The 13,660-nt window shown below is 42.6% G+C and overlaps 1 protein-coding gene across 1 annotated transcript in view; it reads right to left on the bottom strand.

Moving 5' to 3' along the window:
• Nucleotides 1-7,077: 7,077 nt before the first annotated feature.
• Nucleotides 7,078-13,660, bottom strand: part of slc9a5 (solute carrier family 9 member A5) — a 28,906-nt gene continuing 22,323 nt past the window's right edge. Inside the window, exons 11-16 of the mRNA XM_062548494.1 lie at nucleotides 13,346-13,437; nucleotides 12,894-13,020; nucleotides 11,355-11,507; nucleotides 10,626-10,704; nucleotides 10,131-10,262; nucleotides 7,078-9,822 (exon numbers count right to left, since the gene is read on the bottom strand). Of these exons, the coding sequence (XP_062404478.1) occupies nucleotides 9,251-9,822; nucleotides 10,131-10,262; nucleotides 10,626-10,704; nucleotides 11,355-11,507; nucleotides 12,894-13,020; nucleotides 13,346-13,437 (1,155 nt within the window). The 3' untranslated portion in view covers nucleotides 7,078-9,250. The remainder of the gene's footprint in view (nucleotides 9,823-10,130; nucleotides 10,263-10,625; nucleotides 10,705-11,354; nucleotides 11,508-12,893; nucleotides 13,021-13,345; nucleotides 13,438-13,660) is intronic.

Raw genomic sequence — 13,660 nt, 5'->3', positions numbered from 1 at the left:
TAGATGCACGTGCCTGTGTAAAAAAGCTGACAAGAGGGTTTCGCACACGGTGCTCGGGACGCGATCGTTTGCCCAGGACACTTCAGAATTATTTACTACAACTCCTTTTCCTGTCGTCGAGTGGCTTGTAGACCGCTCTTGTAGCGAAAAAAAAAAGAGAACAGGCCCATTAAATCTTTGCAATGGCCAACAAGGGCTTTCAAAGCGGAAGACAAATTCCAAGACAGTCGACACTTCTGTCAATGTGTGTGTGTAGACCTCCCAACCACTGTGTGATTTTATGATGTGGCTGCCCCAAAGATATTTATTAATCTCAGAGGTAGAACAGTCCCCTTGATTCCACTAAAAAGGCCAGAGATGTGTATTTTAAGCAGGGAATCGTATTCAAATGTTCCTATACATTTGTTTGAGAGAGGTCTGTCAGTAGTGGTCACAGACCTGTAGGGGTTTGTTTGACTTTTGTCCTGCTCAAAATCTCATAGTGATCCGTAAAGTGCCACAAAGGAAAATTCTTCACATTGCTGTGATAGTTCTCCTCTGCCTCTGATTACACCCTAGGTGAAAACATAACTGTTAGGCAACAACCCTGTCAGACGACTGCTACCATGTCACTGTGTCTGCGACTTTGGTCCGCCTTCCGTCCATCTGTCGGACAAACAATGATTTGGTGGATTACGGTGTAATATCTGGCCTGCACGCAACGCAAGCCTTCCTGGGCTGGGCCGGCATCAGTGTAATTAAAACAGACCGCAGGTTGTAGCGCAAGTAAGGACAGACAAGCACACTGACCCTTGGAGTGAAAGAGCACAAAGAAGCACCACCCAGCCCCCACCAGCTGGTTGCGTTTGCGCCCAAGACGCCAATTACAGCGGAGAAACAAGAATTAAAGTGTGCCTGTTGTTGTGTGAAAAGCCCAGCTAGCTTTAACCACAGCAGGCCTTTTAACCCCTTAGAAAACAGAAGTGACAGCTTTGAAAGAGGACTGCCCTTAGGGGAAAAATCACACAATAGTGATGAGGCTAAGCCTTTGTTCATTAATATCTATAAATATTAACAACTTTTCAGACACACAGATGCATCAAATGCTCCAAAATGGAGGTACAACACTATTGAAAATATAAATCCATTCACCAACACAGTTGGAAATAAATCCTCTTATTTATAAATAACATGGCAATTAAATTCTGTTTTAATTTGTTGAGCCATTGCAAATATGACAGAACATATTATCATCAACATATACAAGTCTCCAGCTGCCTCACCTTTAATGGCCTAGCTAGGAGCGCAGGTATGTGTATTGCAAAACAAAAGTATAGACTTGGCGTGTAATGTTTGTTCAAACCCTACCTGCAAATGAAAGTTGGCTCAAGTGCTCATGTGCTGCTTAAACCAGGTTTTCGATATTTCTCCAGAGGAACTCCTGAATAAATTGAGCTGAAAGACACAGAAAAAAGAAGCTGATTTCTGCAAAAAAATAAATAAATAAATAAACCAATTAAACAATCTCTAGAGAAAAGCCCATAAAGAGAATATGCTACTAGAAAATGGTTGAAACCACTGCTTTGGCCAGGAAAAATCTTCATGTACAAGCTGTGGTGAGCTCTTGGCAGGGTGTAAATAAAGCATTAAAAAGCCCTCTCTGCACCCTACCTGTGAGGAACAATGCGCCACCCCTCTGCCCCTGTGCCATGGTTGGCATCGGCTCAGCACATTTTCATGGTTAGGGAGCCAAGGCTGACCAAATGATTAATGATGGCTGGCTCAAGTAAACAGTTTGCCATATTCTTTTTTTTTCCAATATGAAATAAATTGCATATGTTATTCAAAACTCAACAATGCAACAATTTAAGGGCCCAATAAAAATGTCTAGCCCAGGCAGCTCGGTTCGGAGCTGAATGTATTGGTGTAGTCAGCAAATGAAGCTTAGCCTCAGAACAGCTATTCCAGGTTCATGCAAGTGATATAACTCAGGCTTAATGAAGCAAACTGGCAAGGATAGCCTTCAAACTCACCCTTGGGATTCACACAGACACGGTAATTGATGGAAGTAAAGACAGAGTAACGTGAAGAGTGAGGTCAGTCTACAGGTCCGTTCCCCAAGCCCTCAGAAGACTTTTTGTTGGCAGGATACAGACCATTATACTTTAAAATATGTCTAAGGCTAAGGTTTGCTTTGTAGGTAGAAAGCCTCTAAAGTCACATTTAGCAGCTTAAAGATGCCGTTTTATTTATGTATTCCTGGAACAGACCCAATGACCCCACCAGTCAGTCCAAATGTCTGTGACCCCCCCGCCTTTACATCAGTAGTCTCTCTGAGGTACCCCTCTCTGAGTTCTGCTTTTGACTTCAACTCCACCTCCCTCCTTCTCAAAACACTAAACAATAAAGACCAGCGTGAGAGGACTCCATCCAGTGCATGTGACTGTGTGTGTGTGTGTGTGGTGTGTGTGTATGTGGTATGTGTGTGTGTGTGTGTGTGTGTGTGTGTGTGTGTGTGTGTGTGTGTGTGTGTGTGTGTGTGTGTGTGTGTGTGTGTGGGTGTGGGTGTGTGTGTGTGTGTGTGTGTGTGTGTGTGTGTGTGTGTGTGTGTGTGTGTGTGTGTTTGTGTGGTGGTGTGTGTGTATGTGTTTGTGTGGCAGCAACTATCTTCCACCCCCAACCCCAAATACCTCTTAAGGTGAGTGGAAGGCTGAAGGCGGGGTTTTGTGCAGAGGTACACACACCAAAACATTTCAGGCCAGCATGCAGTCACATGCAACCGGCACACACTGGTCCCAGGCACAAAATGAAAAGTGGTGATTATCCAAAGTCTAACACAGGCCAACATGGTCATGGGCTTCCATTAAAAAAAAAAAACAGAGAGCGACTGACACACAGAAATAATGGTTGGGTTTGTTGTTTAGTTGTTGTGAGCCTGTCATTTCACATCTTCAATGACAACAACTGGAGCGCCACCATATTGGAGAATTAAGCTAACTCTAGTAGACGTCGCACCAGCTAAGGAGCTGCGAGCAAGTCCACGACGACCAGACCACGTGCATGGAAAATTACCATTCTCAAGTTTGGGGCTCGGGCTGGCACGCAGATAACACTATCTGATAGCGCCACTGCTCTGTGACAATACAAATCATCCGTTAAGAATGTGAGCAGGCTTTCCACCCCGGGGAACAATTTCTGCCCAGCCAATAGGGGAGACAAGTACGCATGGGTGAACAGCAACCTCTAATCCACACAGCGGCTTGGGTCACAATTAAGCCCTGAAAGAATAGGCTCATTCTTGGACGTCTGCATTGGTGGGGTGGGGGGACCCAGGGTCCCAAAAGAATTGCCTGTAACTCTACACTCTATGAGGCATACAGTGAAAAGCAAATCCATTTGTCTCTTTGATATACAATTACAACTAAATAATGTCTTCCTTTGAATTACAGCATGGGAAATATGGGTTACTGAAGAATTTACCGCATGCTTTCACCATCCACTTTGGAGAGATTGCTCTGCTTAAAAACAAAAGTAAGCCTACCTTCAGACAATTCTTTGTCAAGGACATAAGCTTAGTATACCTTTTCACTCTATACTATAGTACCTGTAGATTAAGACTTCAGCTAGGCTGTTCCTTTTCAACAGTAGGGCTAAGCCACTGTTCAGGATAAATCAATCTCCCTCTTTATACGATTTCAAGTAGTTGCCTAAATTTAATTGAGATGAGGGTTATACTGTAAATAGGCAGCAGCCAACCTTTGCTTAGCCTAATAATCAGTTTATGACAGAGGAAAAAGGGAGGGAGCTTGATACAGGGGATGGATTAAGATCAGATATGCTATTTTTAAAAGAGCAACTGGACATGCTCTGTGATCCTCTTGCATGACATTAAGGAGCACAATTGTGTGAAAATTAGAAGAAAAAAATGGCCAAAATAATACATATTTTTGCTACTACCTACACAAACAATGTATGAATGGTGAATGGTTAGGCTAATTGCCGATTAAATACAAAAGTGGAAATTATGCATTAAGTAAAACTTTAAAAACGTCAAACTGACAACCAGCCAGACAGACACATATCAGTTTAGGTCTACATGCTTCTCACATTTCAGACATGTTACACATTTAATTGCAATCAACTTTGTTTCGGCATCTGGTCTCTGTGTACCAGGCTTTTCAGGGAACACAGGGCTATGTGTCTGGGCTGGGTCATACCAAAGTCTTTTTAAAGCAAGTCACGTCACTCGGCAGCCATATTGGCCATGGGGTCGGGCAGCGACTTTGACCGGAACAAGACCAGGCTCTATCTAAATGAATGGGGAGAGAGCTGGATGTCCATGTTCCGAGGTGTAAGAGACATACAAATCACATGTTTGAAATCGCGATGAAAGTCTGACTAAAATCGCTGAAAAGGTTTGGTGGTTTTGTATCAAATTAACGCTTAAAAAGCCTTTTTCTTACTGGTAATTTTGGACTGCGCATGCTCTATTCTTCCCGACGCAGCTTTCAAAAAGCATGACCGCCAAGGATCGGCCAAATGATTGGAGCAACGGCACTGGAAGAGGCGGGACGTGCAAACCATAGCCAACCGGTGTAAACAACCACCATCTTTCGCGTTACGAAGTTACCCCATGCTTTTCAATGGGCGATTTTTCCAGTGCAGTGTCTCCTCATATATAAGTGTCTCTGGTCATACTCCTACTCCAAATTCACATGGCCCCTGACTCCGCAGAGAGAGAGAGAGAGAGAGAGAGAGAGAGAGAGAGAGAGAGAGAGAGAGAGAGAGAGAGAGAGAGACCAATCCATGAGCACTTTTAAATGACTAAAAATCTTCAGTCTTGAAGTTTGGTTTAGGATGTCTCTACTCCTACAGTTCAGACAGACACAACAGGGACGCAATCTGACACTTAAAGCAGTCCACCTTTGGCTCGACTAGCAAAAATTACTTCCATATGAAGTCTATGCACGCTTTGAAACTTGTTTGATACAAGGTCAACTGACCTAGGAGTCAAAAGTGTGCTAGATGGACCAAAGAAGTTTTAGTCTTACAACTGCAGCAGCAGCTGAGAAATCAGCTGTAACAAATTTCAGAAGAGACACTGAGACCAGTGTTTGTGTTTCCAGTTATTAAGCTATGTGAAACTGGTGCACTCCTATAGGCCTAATTACCTCTAAGGTCAGCATGGTTATAAGCAGAACACAGATGTAGCCAAATCTGGCACAGGTGAGAGCGTGTGTACAAGAAATAAACCTAGAATCATGAAACAATATTCATTCTGCGATATCAACATGCAGTGTTAAAATGGTCACATGCGGTGCCAAGAGATTGAATCATAAATCCCAGTTGTATCCCTGCATTCTTACAGTTCCTAGCCTCAGTACAAACAGTACTCCCACCTGTGGTATGATCTCCAAAAACCTAGGTTGATTGCAAAACACTCATAGCCTCCAGTGAAATGACAAGAACAAAATCATAGACATTTCCCATTGAAAGGGTACAGACATGTGCCTCAGGGCTAAAATCCACAGCATCCCATACACTCTGGAAAGGAATGTAGTAGAACAGACACGAGCAGACAGGCCTGAATAGCTCTCTTATTTCGTGTAGCTGCTAGGTAGGTCTAAACTTGGCTTCACCACCCCCTGGTACTTCATTTTAACATCCATATGCCCTCTATCATACAACAATATCATATCATATCTGCTATTTAATAGTACAGGAACTACCACGCCGTACAGAGCAAATCTATTGGCACCTGGGCTCATCAAGAAGACACCTGTCAGCTAGCGGACAGTTAAAGCACTGCCATACTAATAAACTTACCTAAGCAAAAAGGATGCTAATGTTAGAACTAGCTATGTGCACCACCGTTATGGCACCAGCTAGCTGCTAGCTGCTAATGCTAACGTAAAAATACTGAAATTATTGCCCAAGCGACTAACGAGACTCATGCTCTTCACATAGAGTAGGCTAGTCCTGTTAAGTTGTTACAAATTGACACAAATTGCCAATGGCAGCATTATTGTATAACCTTTTAGAAACTTTGAGTCTCGCTGCAATTTATTTTTCAAGAAGACAGAGATTGTTAGCTAACCGCTACTCCTAAATTTTGGCGGTTTACGATGCCATTGATAGCAGGCTTGCAACCTGTTTGGCTACATTAACAAACTTTAATGTTGGATAATTGGTTAGTCAAAAATAACGTTGTAATTTAATAACATAAAGGATGGTTAAGAGAGGTATTGCACTCACCTCGAGCTCGAGGGAAAATAGGAGTAACTTATGCCGAAGTGTTGCAAAGCCAAAAGAGGAAGCCGTTTAGAATTGTTTATGTTGTGATGGGTGTATCTTTTCACAACAGACTAACCTCATCAGGCTGAGGCTCTTGAGCTCTTGCTGGGAACAAATATCCTGGTTGCTGTAGTGCTAAACCTTTACTTAACTTTTACCCGTTTCCCTAACACGATGTCTCTTTAAAATAATGATAATAATCAAAACAAACAAACAACTCAACGTAAGCGCCACCAGTTGTCAGGGTCACCGGGTTTTTTTGCAAAATGATTGGAAGGTAGCTGCTAGACAGAAGAGTGGCACAAATGTTGCTGTAGGCCTATTCATTTATTTGTATGGCCTATGAATTAAGGCACACTGACCAAAATCAAAATCACTATGATGCTTATTTAAAACACCCAGCCTGTGCTACTTTTAAGCACAATAATAATTATTTTGCTTTTCCATGATGATCTCATCTCCCCTGGGTTTTCAGGATAAATGGCACATTAGCACATAAATACACAAATCTCTTTTAAGAATTTCACCAGGGGAGCCCTACCTCAGCACTGGGATTTGAGAATAGGCTAAGTGACGGAGAAGGAGAAGACCATTCAATTATTCATGATCAGATTCTCCTTTGGGCCTTAACACTGCTTTGAGATATCTTGACAAACAGCACAATTACCATGGCAGTTATTTTAGTAAGGACATCATGTTATTGTTTTGTTTTGTTTTTCCAATGACTTCATTTCATTATTTGATGATAGCATGACAAGATTAATGGTTTAGGCCTAATAAATACAGGACAATTGTATTAATTTAGCCACGTTTTATTCATTTTCTTTCTGGACATCAGCCAGTATTTCCATGTGGTAGGCTACAGTGAATCCTTCGTTTCATATCTGTAAAACAATTAAAAATCTAACTCAAAGCACTGACATTGGGGATATGGCCAATTCTAACCAAGTTAATTAATAAAAACATTCTCTGGGTTCACTTGACAAATCCACCATTCTCGTTATGCGACAAGCTCATATAGCACAATGCTGAACTGTGTATCTTAGGCACAGCAAATATGACAAGGCCTCTCTTCTCTAAGAACCTTTTCCTCCCTTTGAAAAAAGGCACGAGCACCACACATTTTCTAAAAATGCATATATTTTGCATGCTTGGCTGAGATTAAGCAGCTTTGTTGGCATACTTAAACAATGTCGAATATGGCTACACGCCTGAAGGCTCTTACATAGGGATATTCACTCATAGTACAAAGGCAAAAACTGGAGCCTGTGGTGAAAAGAGTTCCACACTTCCGTGATGTTTGGAAAATCTTGAATGAGTAGCTGAAACCATTTTTTTCTTTTTTTTTGATCTGATGGAAAAGTGATTCAAATAACAAAACTGAAGTTGTATGAAGAACTGGAATAATATTACAAAAACTTAATTATTTTCATTTAACAGAACATCTGTAAAGATAAACTTGCAGAACACATAGATGATGTCTCACATTAGTGCCAAGTGTGTATTTAAAGGGTATAGAGAAGTTGCTTTAGGCATCTAACAGCAGACACAGCCGCACTGAAAATATGTCTATTCAATTACTTGATTTTGAAATACACACCAATTGTAGGCACAATAGGCACAATACATTATTTTCATTCCCGAAAGTTAAATCACACCAACCAAAACTCATGACATCATATATTACCTTCTAAATACACACAGAAAAAGACATTTTTATAAGACAATGAGAAATGGCACATGAGAAACATTCAATTTGTTTTCCCCCAGACTTTGGTCATTCATTTTTATTTTGTCGTTTTTTGTAATTTTATCTTTTTTTGTTTCAGCTGTGCAAAAAAAATAATATTCCCCAGCAAGTCATGAGAGGGAAAAACAGCAAAGCTAAAAATAAATAGGTATTTATTATACTTTGAAATGAGGATTCTTGTTTAACACATTTGGAATAAAAGTGAGGCACAAAGCACAAACTGAATTGATTTAAAGTGCAACTTTCCGGTTAGTGAGAGAGGGGAAACTAATTGATTAACCCAGTGTGTGTAATAACTGTGAGTAATGAGGAAAACAGACACCCCCTCAACTTAACTACTGTTGTAAATACACTGTCAGTTTTCTGGCCTGAATTTGAGTGGTTGTACAGCTTTGGTAATACTGTCTCCTTTCAATTCATATCCTAAAGATTTATCGGCACAAATAGGAAGTGAGTGGGTCGTTGCTCTGGCTGGCATTGTGCCTCAAAAGCGCTGAAAGACCCGGGCCTGCTGGGGCTGCCCTGCAGCACAAGTCACATGGAGACCCCAGTCCCTCTCAATCTCCGGGCAAAGAAAAGCGAGTCGCCTGTGCTTTCATCCCAAGAATTTGGGCTTCACAGTGAGGGTTGGCTGGCCTGAATCTCACTGCACTGCAGCCTTTTGCTGTTGCTTTGTTTTGGATGGGCATGTATCCAGAATAAAGTTAAGCAGTTAAGCATTGCCATTTAGTAATTGGAGCTTCTGCCAGAATTTCTTTTGTCCCATTTCTCTGTGGGGTATATGAAAGTGTAAATTAAGCTATTGTTTAATCTGCACACCCTATAAGGCATTTGTAATAGGGTCTAGACATTTTTCCAGTGGTCTAACATGCTGACATGGACTTTGCAAGTACATAAAACAGGGCAGAATGGACATTTTGCCAGTGTTTCCACGATGGACGAATTGCTCTCTCCACACCAGATATCATTCAGTGTATTAAGAGCATTGTCAGACTAACAAATATTTAAAGCTATAAACATAAGCTCCATCACATTCAGCAATGCCCTGTGTTTAAAAACACTATCTAAATTTATATCTGAAGCATATCATTAACATACAAAATAAAGTTAACATTTGTTGTGTCGCCCAATAAGGCTATTAAGAACGCCCCCTCATGAGCAACAGAATACATCAAATGAGTGGCGTGACAGCTGGTAAGAGAATATGTAGGGTATTGACAGAGGCCCTTACAGCTGTGTCGGCCCTCTACTGTAAGGCTCATGGCCTGGTGGTGTTGTCACCAGATTCCTCAGATAGACGCAGGGGTTCCTCCTGCGGGCTGAGCCCTGTGGAGGGACAGGTGGTGGAGGAGGAGGCGGCCGCATGGACGACATGAGCGGCTGCATCTCCTGGTGCTGCTGGGAGAGGGCGCCCTCCTCCTCCTCCTCTCCTCCAGCCGGGAACCGGAACTCGCCCGTGGCCGGGTTAGGGACAGGAGGAGTGGCACTTTCCCCGACACCGATCCCCGTCGAGGGGATCACCCCGGACAATGGGCGTATGGGACCGCCCAGCCTGGCAAGGGCGCTGACGCGTGGGTGCTGCGGCTCTGCGAAGACTGGTGGGGAGGCCAGGCTCTCCAGTGAAGAGATGCTTTGGTTCCAGGCCTGCTGGAGGTCTATGGGGATGATCTTTGTGGCCTCCATGGACACACAGACAGGTAGGGTACCCATCCCACCCTTCCAGGGCAGGTTCCTCTCGGCACAGGTAGGAGATGGAGGGGCAGCAGAGGGGCTCTGGCACCCCTCCAGTGCAGCGGGAACTAGAACAACATTCAGTCATGAGCATGGTGTACTGCACTCACAGGTGTGTATACATGTATAATACACTTACGTTTTTAATTGCATTTACTTAATTTACTCTCAAGAAGATGTAGCAACATTGAAATGCCAACCTTCCATTGCTCTCTCAATAAAATAAAATATATGTCTGTGTGTTCCAGTGTTGTTTCTGTTCTGCTAATACTGAGTATACTCCTAATAAGGACCCACCAGACTTCCAAAGTCAACAAAGGCGCTATGGCTTCACCTTATTACTTTACTGTGTCTGAGTTGTTGTTGAGGTGCTCACCTGATTTGGGTCTCTCCTTTGGCGTGTCGGGGGCTTTGCGGGCAACAAAAGTGATCCCCACGTCCTCCTCCTTCTCAGGTTCAGACTGATCAGCTCTATTCTCATCTTGCTCAATGGGCACAGCCACTGGGTCTGAGTGAAGGGTAAATTAGAGAAAATGAAGATAAAGAATGGGGTTCAGGAGCAGGCCATGAAATCAAGAATGGTTGGAAGGGAAATGGGAATGTGCACTCATTGCATTCGCTTAAGAGGGTTTGAGTTACAAAAAGAAAATGTAAATATAATTTTTCTAATGTTTTTAATCATTGATTAATACAAAACCTAAAACATCTACCTATGGGTCACAATTCAACTCCGCCACACCATGGCTAAAGACATTTTAGAGTGTCTTGAAGAACTCACACCCACATAAGGTAAGCATAGGAAGGCTTTTATTGGAAAGGAACACAGCTAATGAACTTCCCAACAGTACCCTCCAGCAATAAAACAGCATACCTTTGTCTTGCCAGCTGACATTACGTCTGGGTTTGTCATTAGTCTCTAGGTCTTTCTCTTTCACATCAGAACCTCTGCGCTGTGAGGGGAGACAGTACGAGAAGGTTTTACGACCAGATGTTGCAACAGGGCACATCAGCATGCACAAACAAACATGCCCAAATGTTTTCTACGCTCGCCCACCTCCTGGTGTTGATTCTGTTTGTGTGTACGTACTGTGCAAATTATAATGCTGGTTTCGTTACATAATGGAATACCTCAAGTGAAGTGATGAGAGAGAGAAAGGAGGAAAAAAACAGTACATAACATGATACTCCACTTGAGTCACAAGGCAGGCAGAGACATGTGCATTTGTGGGCGAGGGGAGAGTGCATTTATGAGTGATCTCTGCCAGTGGGAGCCGGTGAGAACATCCTGTGAAGCGGCCCATCAGTCATGATAAACCTCCACCTTTGTCGGCTTGAAGGCTGATGTCTTTACTCTGCCCTTGTGAATGTGACCTTAACTCACTTCAGGAGAGATCATGCACAGGTATGCCCCCCCCACCCACCGCCCTCTCTTCATGAGAAAAGAGAGGACTCTTTCATCATGAATATAATGAAATCCACAGAAAATGTGTGCATAGATGTATATGTATATTAGTGCATTTGAGTGTGTGAGTGTGTGTGTGTGTGTGTGTGTGTGTGGTCTATATGTTTCTCTATCTATGCATACTATAGGTATAATAACCTTCTTCTGGCTGTATCCTTTCTTGTGGCGCTTGTAGCGTGTGGACTTGAAGGACTCCAGACGGCTGCGCATGTTCCTCTGGAAGACCTCCCGGTCCTGCCGCTCTTGGTCACCCACCGTCATGAAGTGCCGGCTGTAATGGGACTGGTGGTACTGTGAAGGTGGAGGGAGAGTAGAAATACACTTTCACAAAATCAGAAACGCTGGCTGGGCTACTTCAAATAGACTAACCCAGAGATGACCGGAGCACTCAGATTACTTAATAACTTTTTGTATCGTGGTGCACAAAAGACCTGTGGTCCTGGACTGTGAGCACCGACAAGGCTTGAGCGCAAGTGACACCCCTTCTAGACTTTCACAAAAGCCATGCTAAGATCTAGCTCTTTTTATCTAACTGTACCACTCCACCAGAGAGGGAGACATTAGGCTCAATCCAGGGATGCGTAGTGAAGGCTAGATGCAAGTAAACACATTTTATCCACCTCTGAAATTTCAGATATAGGGTTTATCCACCTCTAATTAGAGTTTATCCACCTCTCAAAAGAGTTTATTCACCTTTTAACATTCAAAAATCACACTGTATTATCTACATTCTCATCAACGCTCATCAACACTCATCAACACTCTAGGAACCATTTAATACCACTGGTATTGGTATAAATATTAGACAATAGCCTCCACCATCATCAAACACGCTCTGAAGGCCTTTTTAAAAAATGTGTACTGCATAGCGCAGTCCACCTCACCGAGATCACAGAATTCATAGTTCATTCACTCTAATTTTAACACTACATCCCTGGATCGTTTCACTACCTCCATAGCCAGTAACATTCTAAACTGGATGCCATTAACATTTGTACGTTTTAGTTTCATTCTCTGTGTTATATAATCAGACCCTACTGAAAGAGCTACACACTTCACTGAGTCTGAATACGGCTGATGAATGTCGTGGCAGAAATAGAACATAGCAGGTTTTCTAGGGAAGGCAAATAACAGGTCAGACATGTATCAGTCACTACATTTCCATGCATATTCCGGCTTTATTCGGAATAATGACAATATTTCAATTGCATGCGAGTGTCTGTATACGACTATCTTTCCGATTGCGTGCGAATGTCTTTCCGATTGCGTGCGAGTCAGTCAACACCTTATTCCTGCACCCATAACCTGATTAAACTCATATTCCGATTCTAAAAACCTGAATAACACTGAAATGCACAACTAAAGAAATGAAATGCACAACTAAAGAATCAGTGGAAACCCCTCAAAGCTGTTATAACAAAGTTAAACTGCAAAACAATAGCGGCTCCAATCCGGCCAAACACACTTGTTTTGCTATCAAGAATGAAATTCAGGGACAGAGACCATGAGACGTCATGATGTGGATACTACAGTACTTCTGCTGCATGTCGCTGCTTTATTCAGAATATGGCGATGGTGCACATGGAATTTCTATTGTGCAGATTGCCATATGCAGAATATGGACCTTAATTGGAACATGGTGTGTGTGGAAATGTAGCCAGTGAGTCATAGGCCTACCCGTCTCCGAGGCTTGTAAAGATTGCCGGCCAGAACGTGATGTGTCTCCGTCTCCTCCTCCACTTTGGCCCCGGGCACCGTGTCGATCACCTGGAGGTCCAGGCACACACCACTGCCATTCTCACGCCTGGGGAGAAATGAAGAAGGACGTAAAGAAACACCTTATATGATCTGCCATGAATGCATCCTCTGGTGTCTACTAAAACTTCTGCACATTCTCCTCTGGTTTTCTTGCATTTATAGGTATCCTACACTAAAGGTAGTATTCATTATTACATAATACTTATATATTAATACTTAGTATTAAATAAATGTAAATGTTATGAGGATGAATACAGCTCAAATTAAAGCAACAACGTACAAGCGTGTGTACCGCATTTACAGTGTGTTGCTCGTCATGGTAGCCTACAGTACATGAAGTGTAGCATGTGGAACAAAAGCATTATGCTCACAGGTAGTTTGTCACATTGGTGGCCTCAGGGAAGGATGTCCTACTAGCCATGGAAGGCAGAGACAGCCTTGCAGATGTCAGAACATTTCCACCCTGGAGGACAGAATGAAAGAAAGACAGAGCTTACATTTGTTTACCCTTTAAGGCCTTGCTTTTTCACCCATCTCCCTGTGTATTGAATGAGCCATAGCCTAGCTGTACAATCTATTATATTGAATCAGCCATAGCCTAGCTGTACAAATAACTCAAATAAAGTATTAAAAACACCTCATTATCATGTATTGTATTATATCATGATCTCTAAGCGTTTTACTGT

Source organism: Sardina pilchardus, chromosome 11 (assembly GCF_963854185.1).
Source record: "Sardina pilchardus chromosome 11, fSarPil1.1, whole genome shotgun sequence".
In the NCBI taxonomy this organism is placed as follows: domain Eukaryota; kingdom Metazoa; phylum Chordata; class Actinopteri; order Clupeiformes; family Clupeidae; genus Sardina; species Sardina pilchardus.
This window is presented reverse-complemented; position numbering and strand designations above follow the sequence as displayed.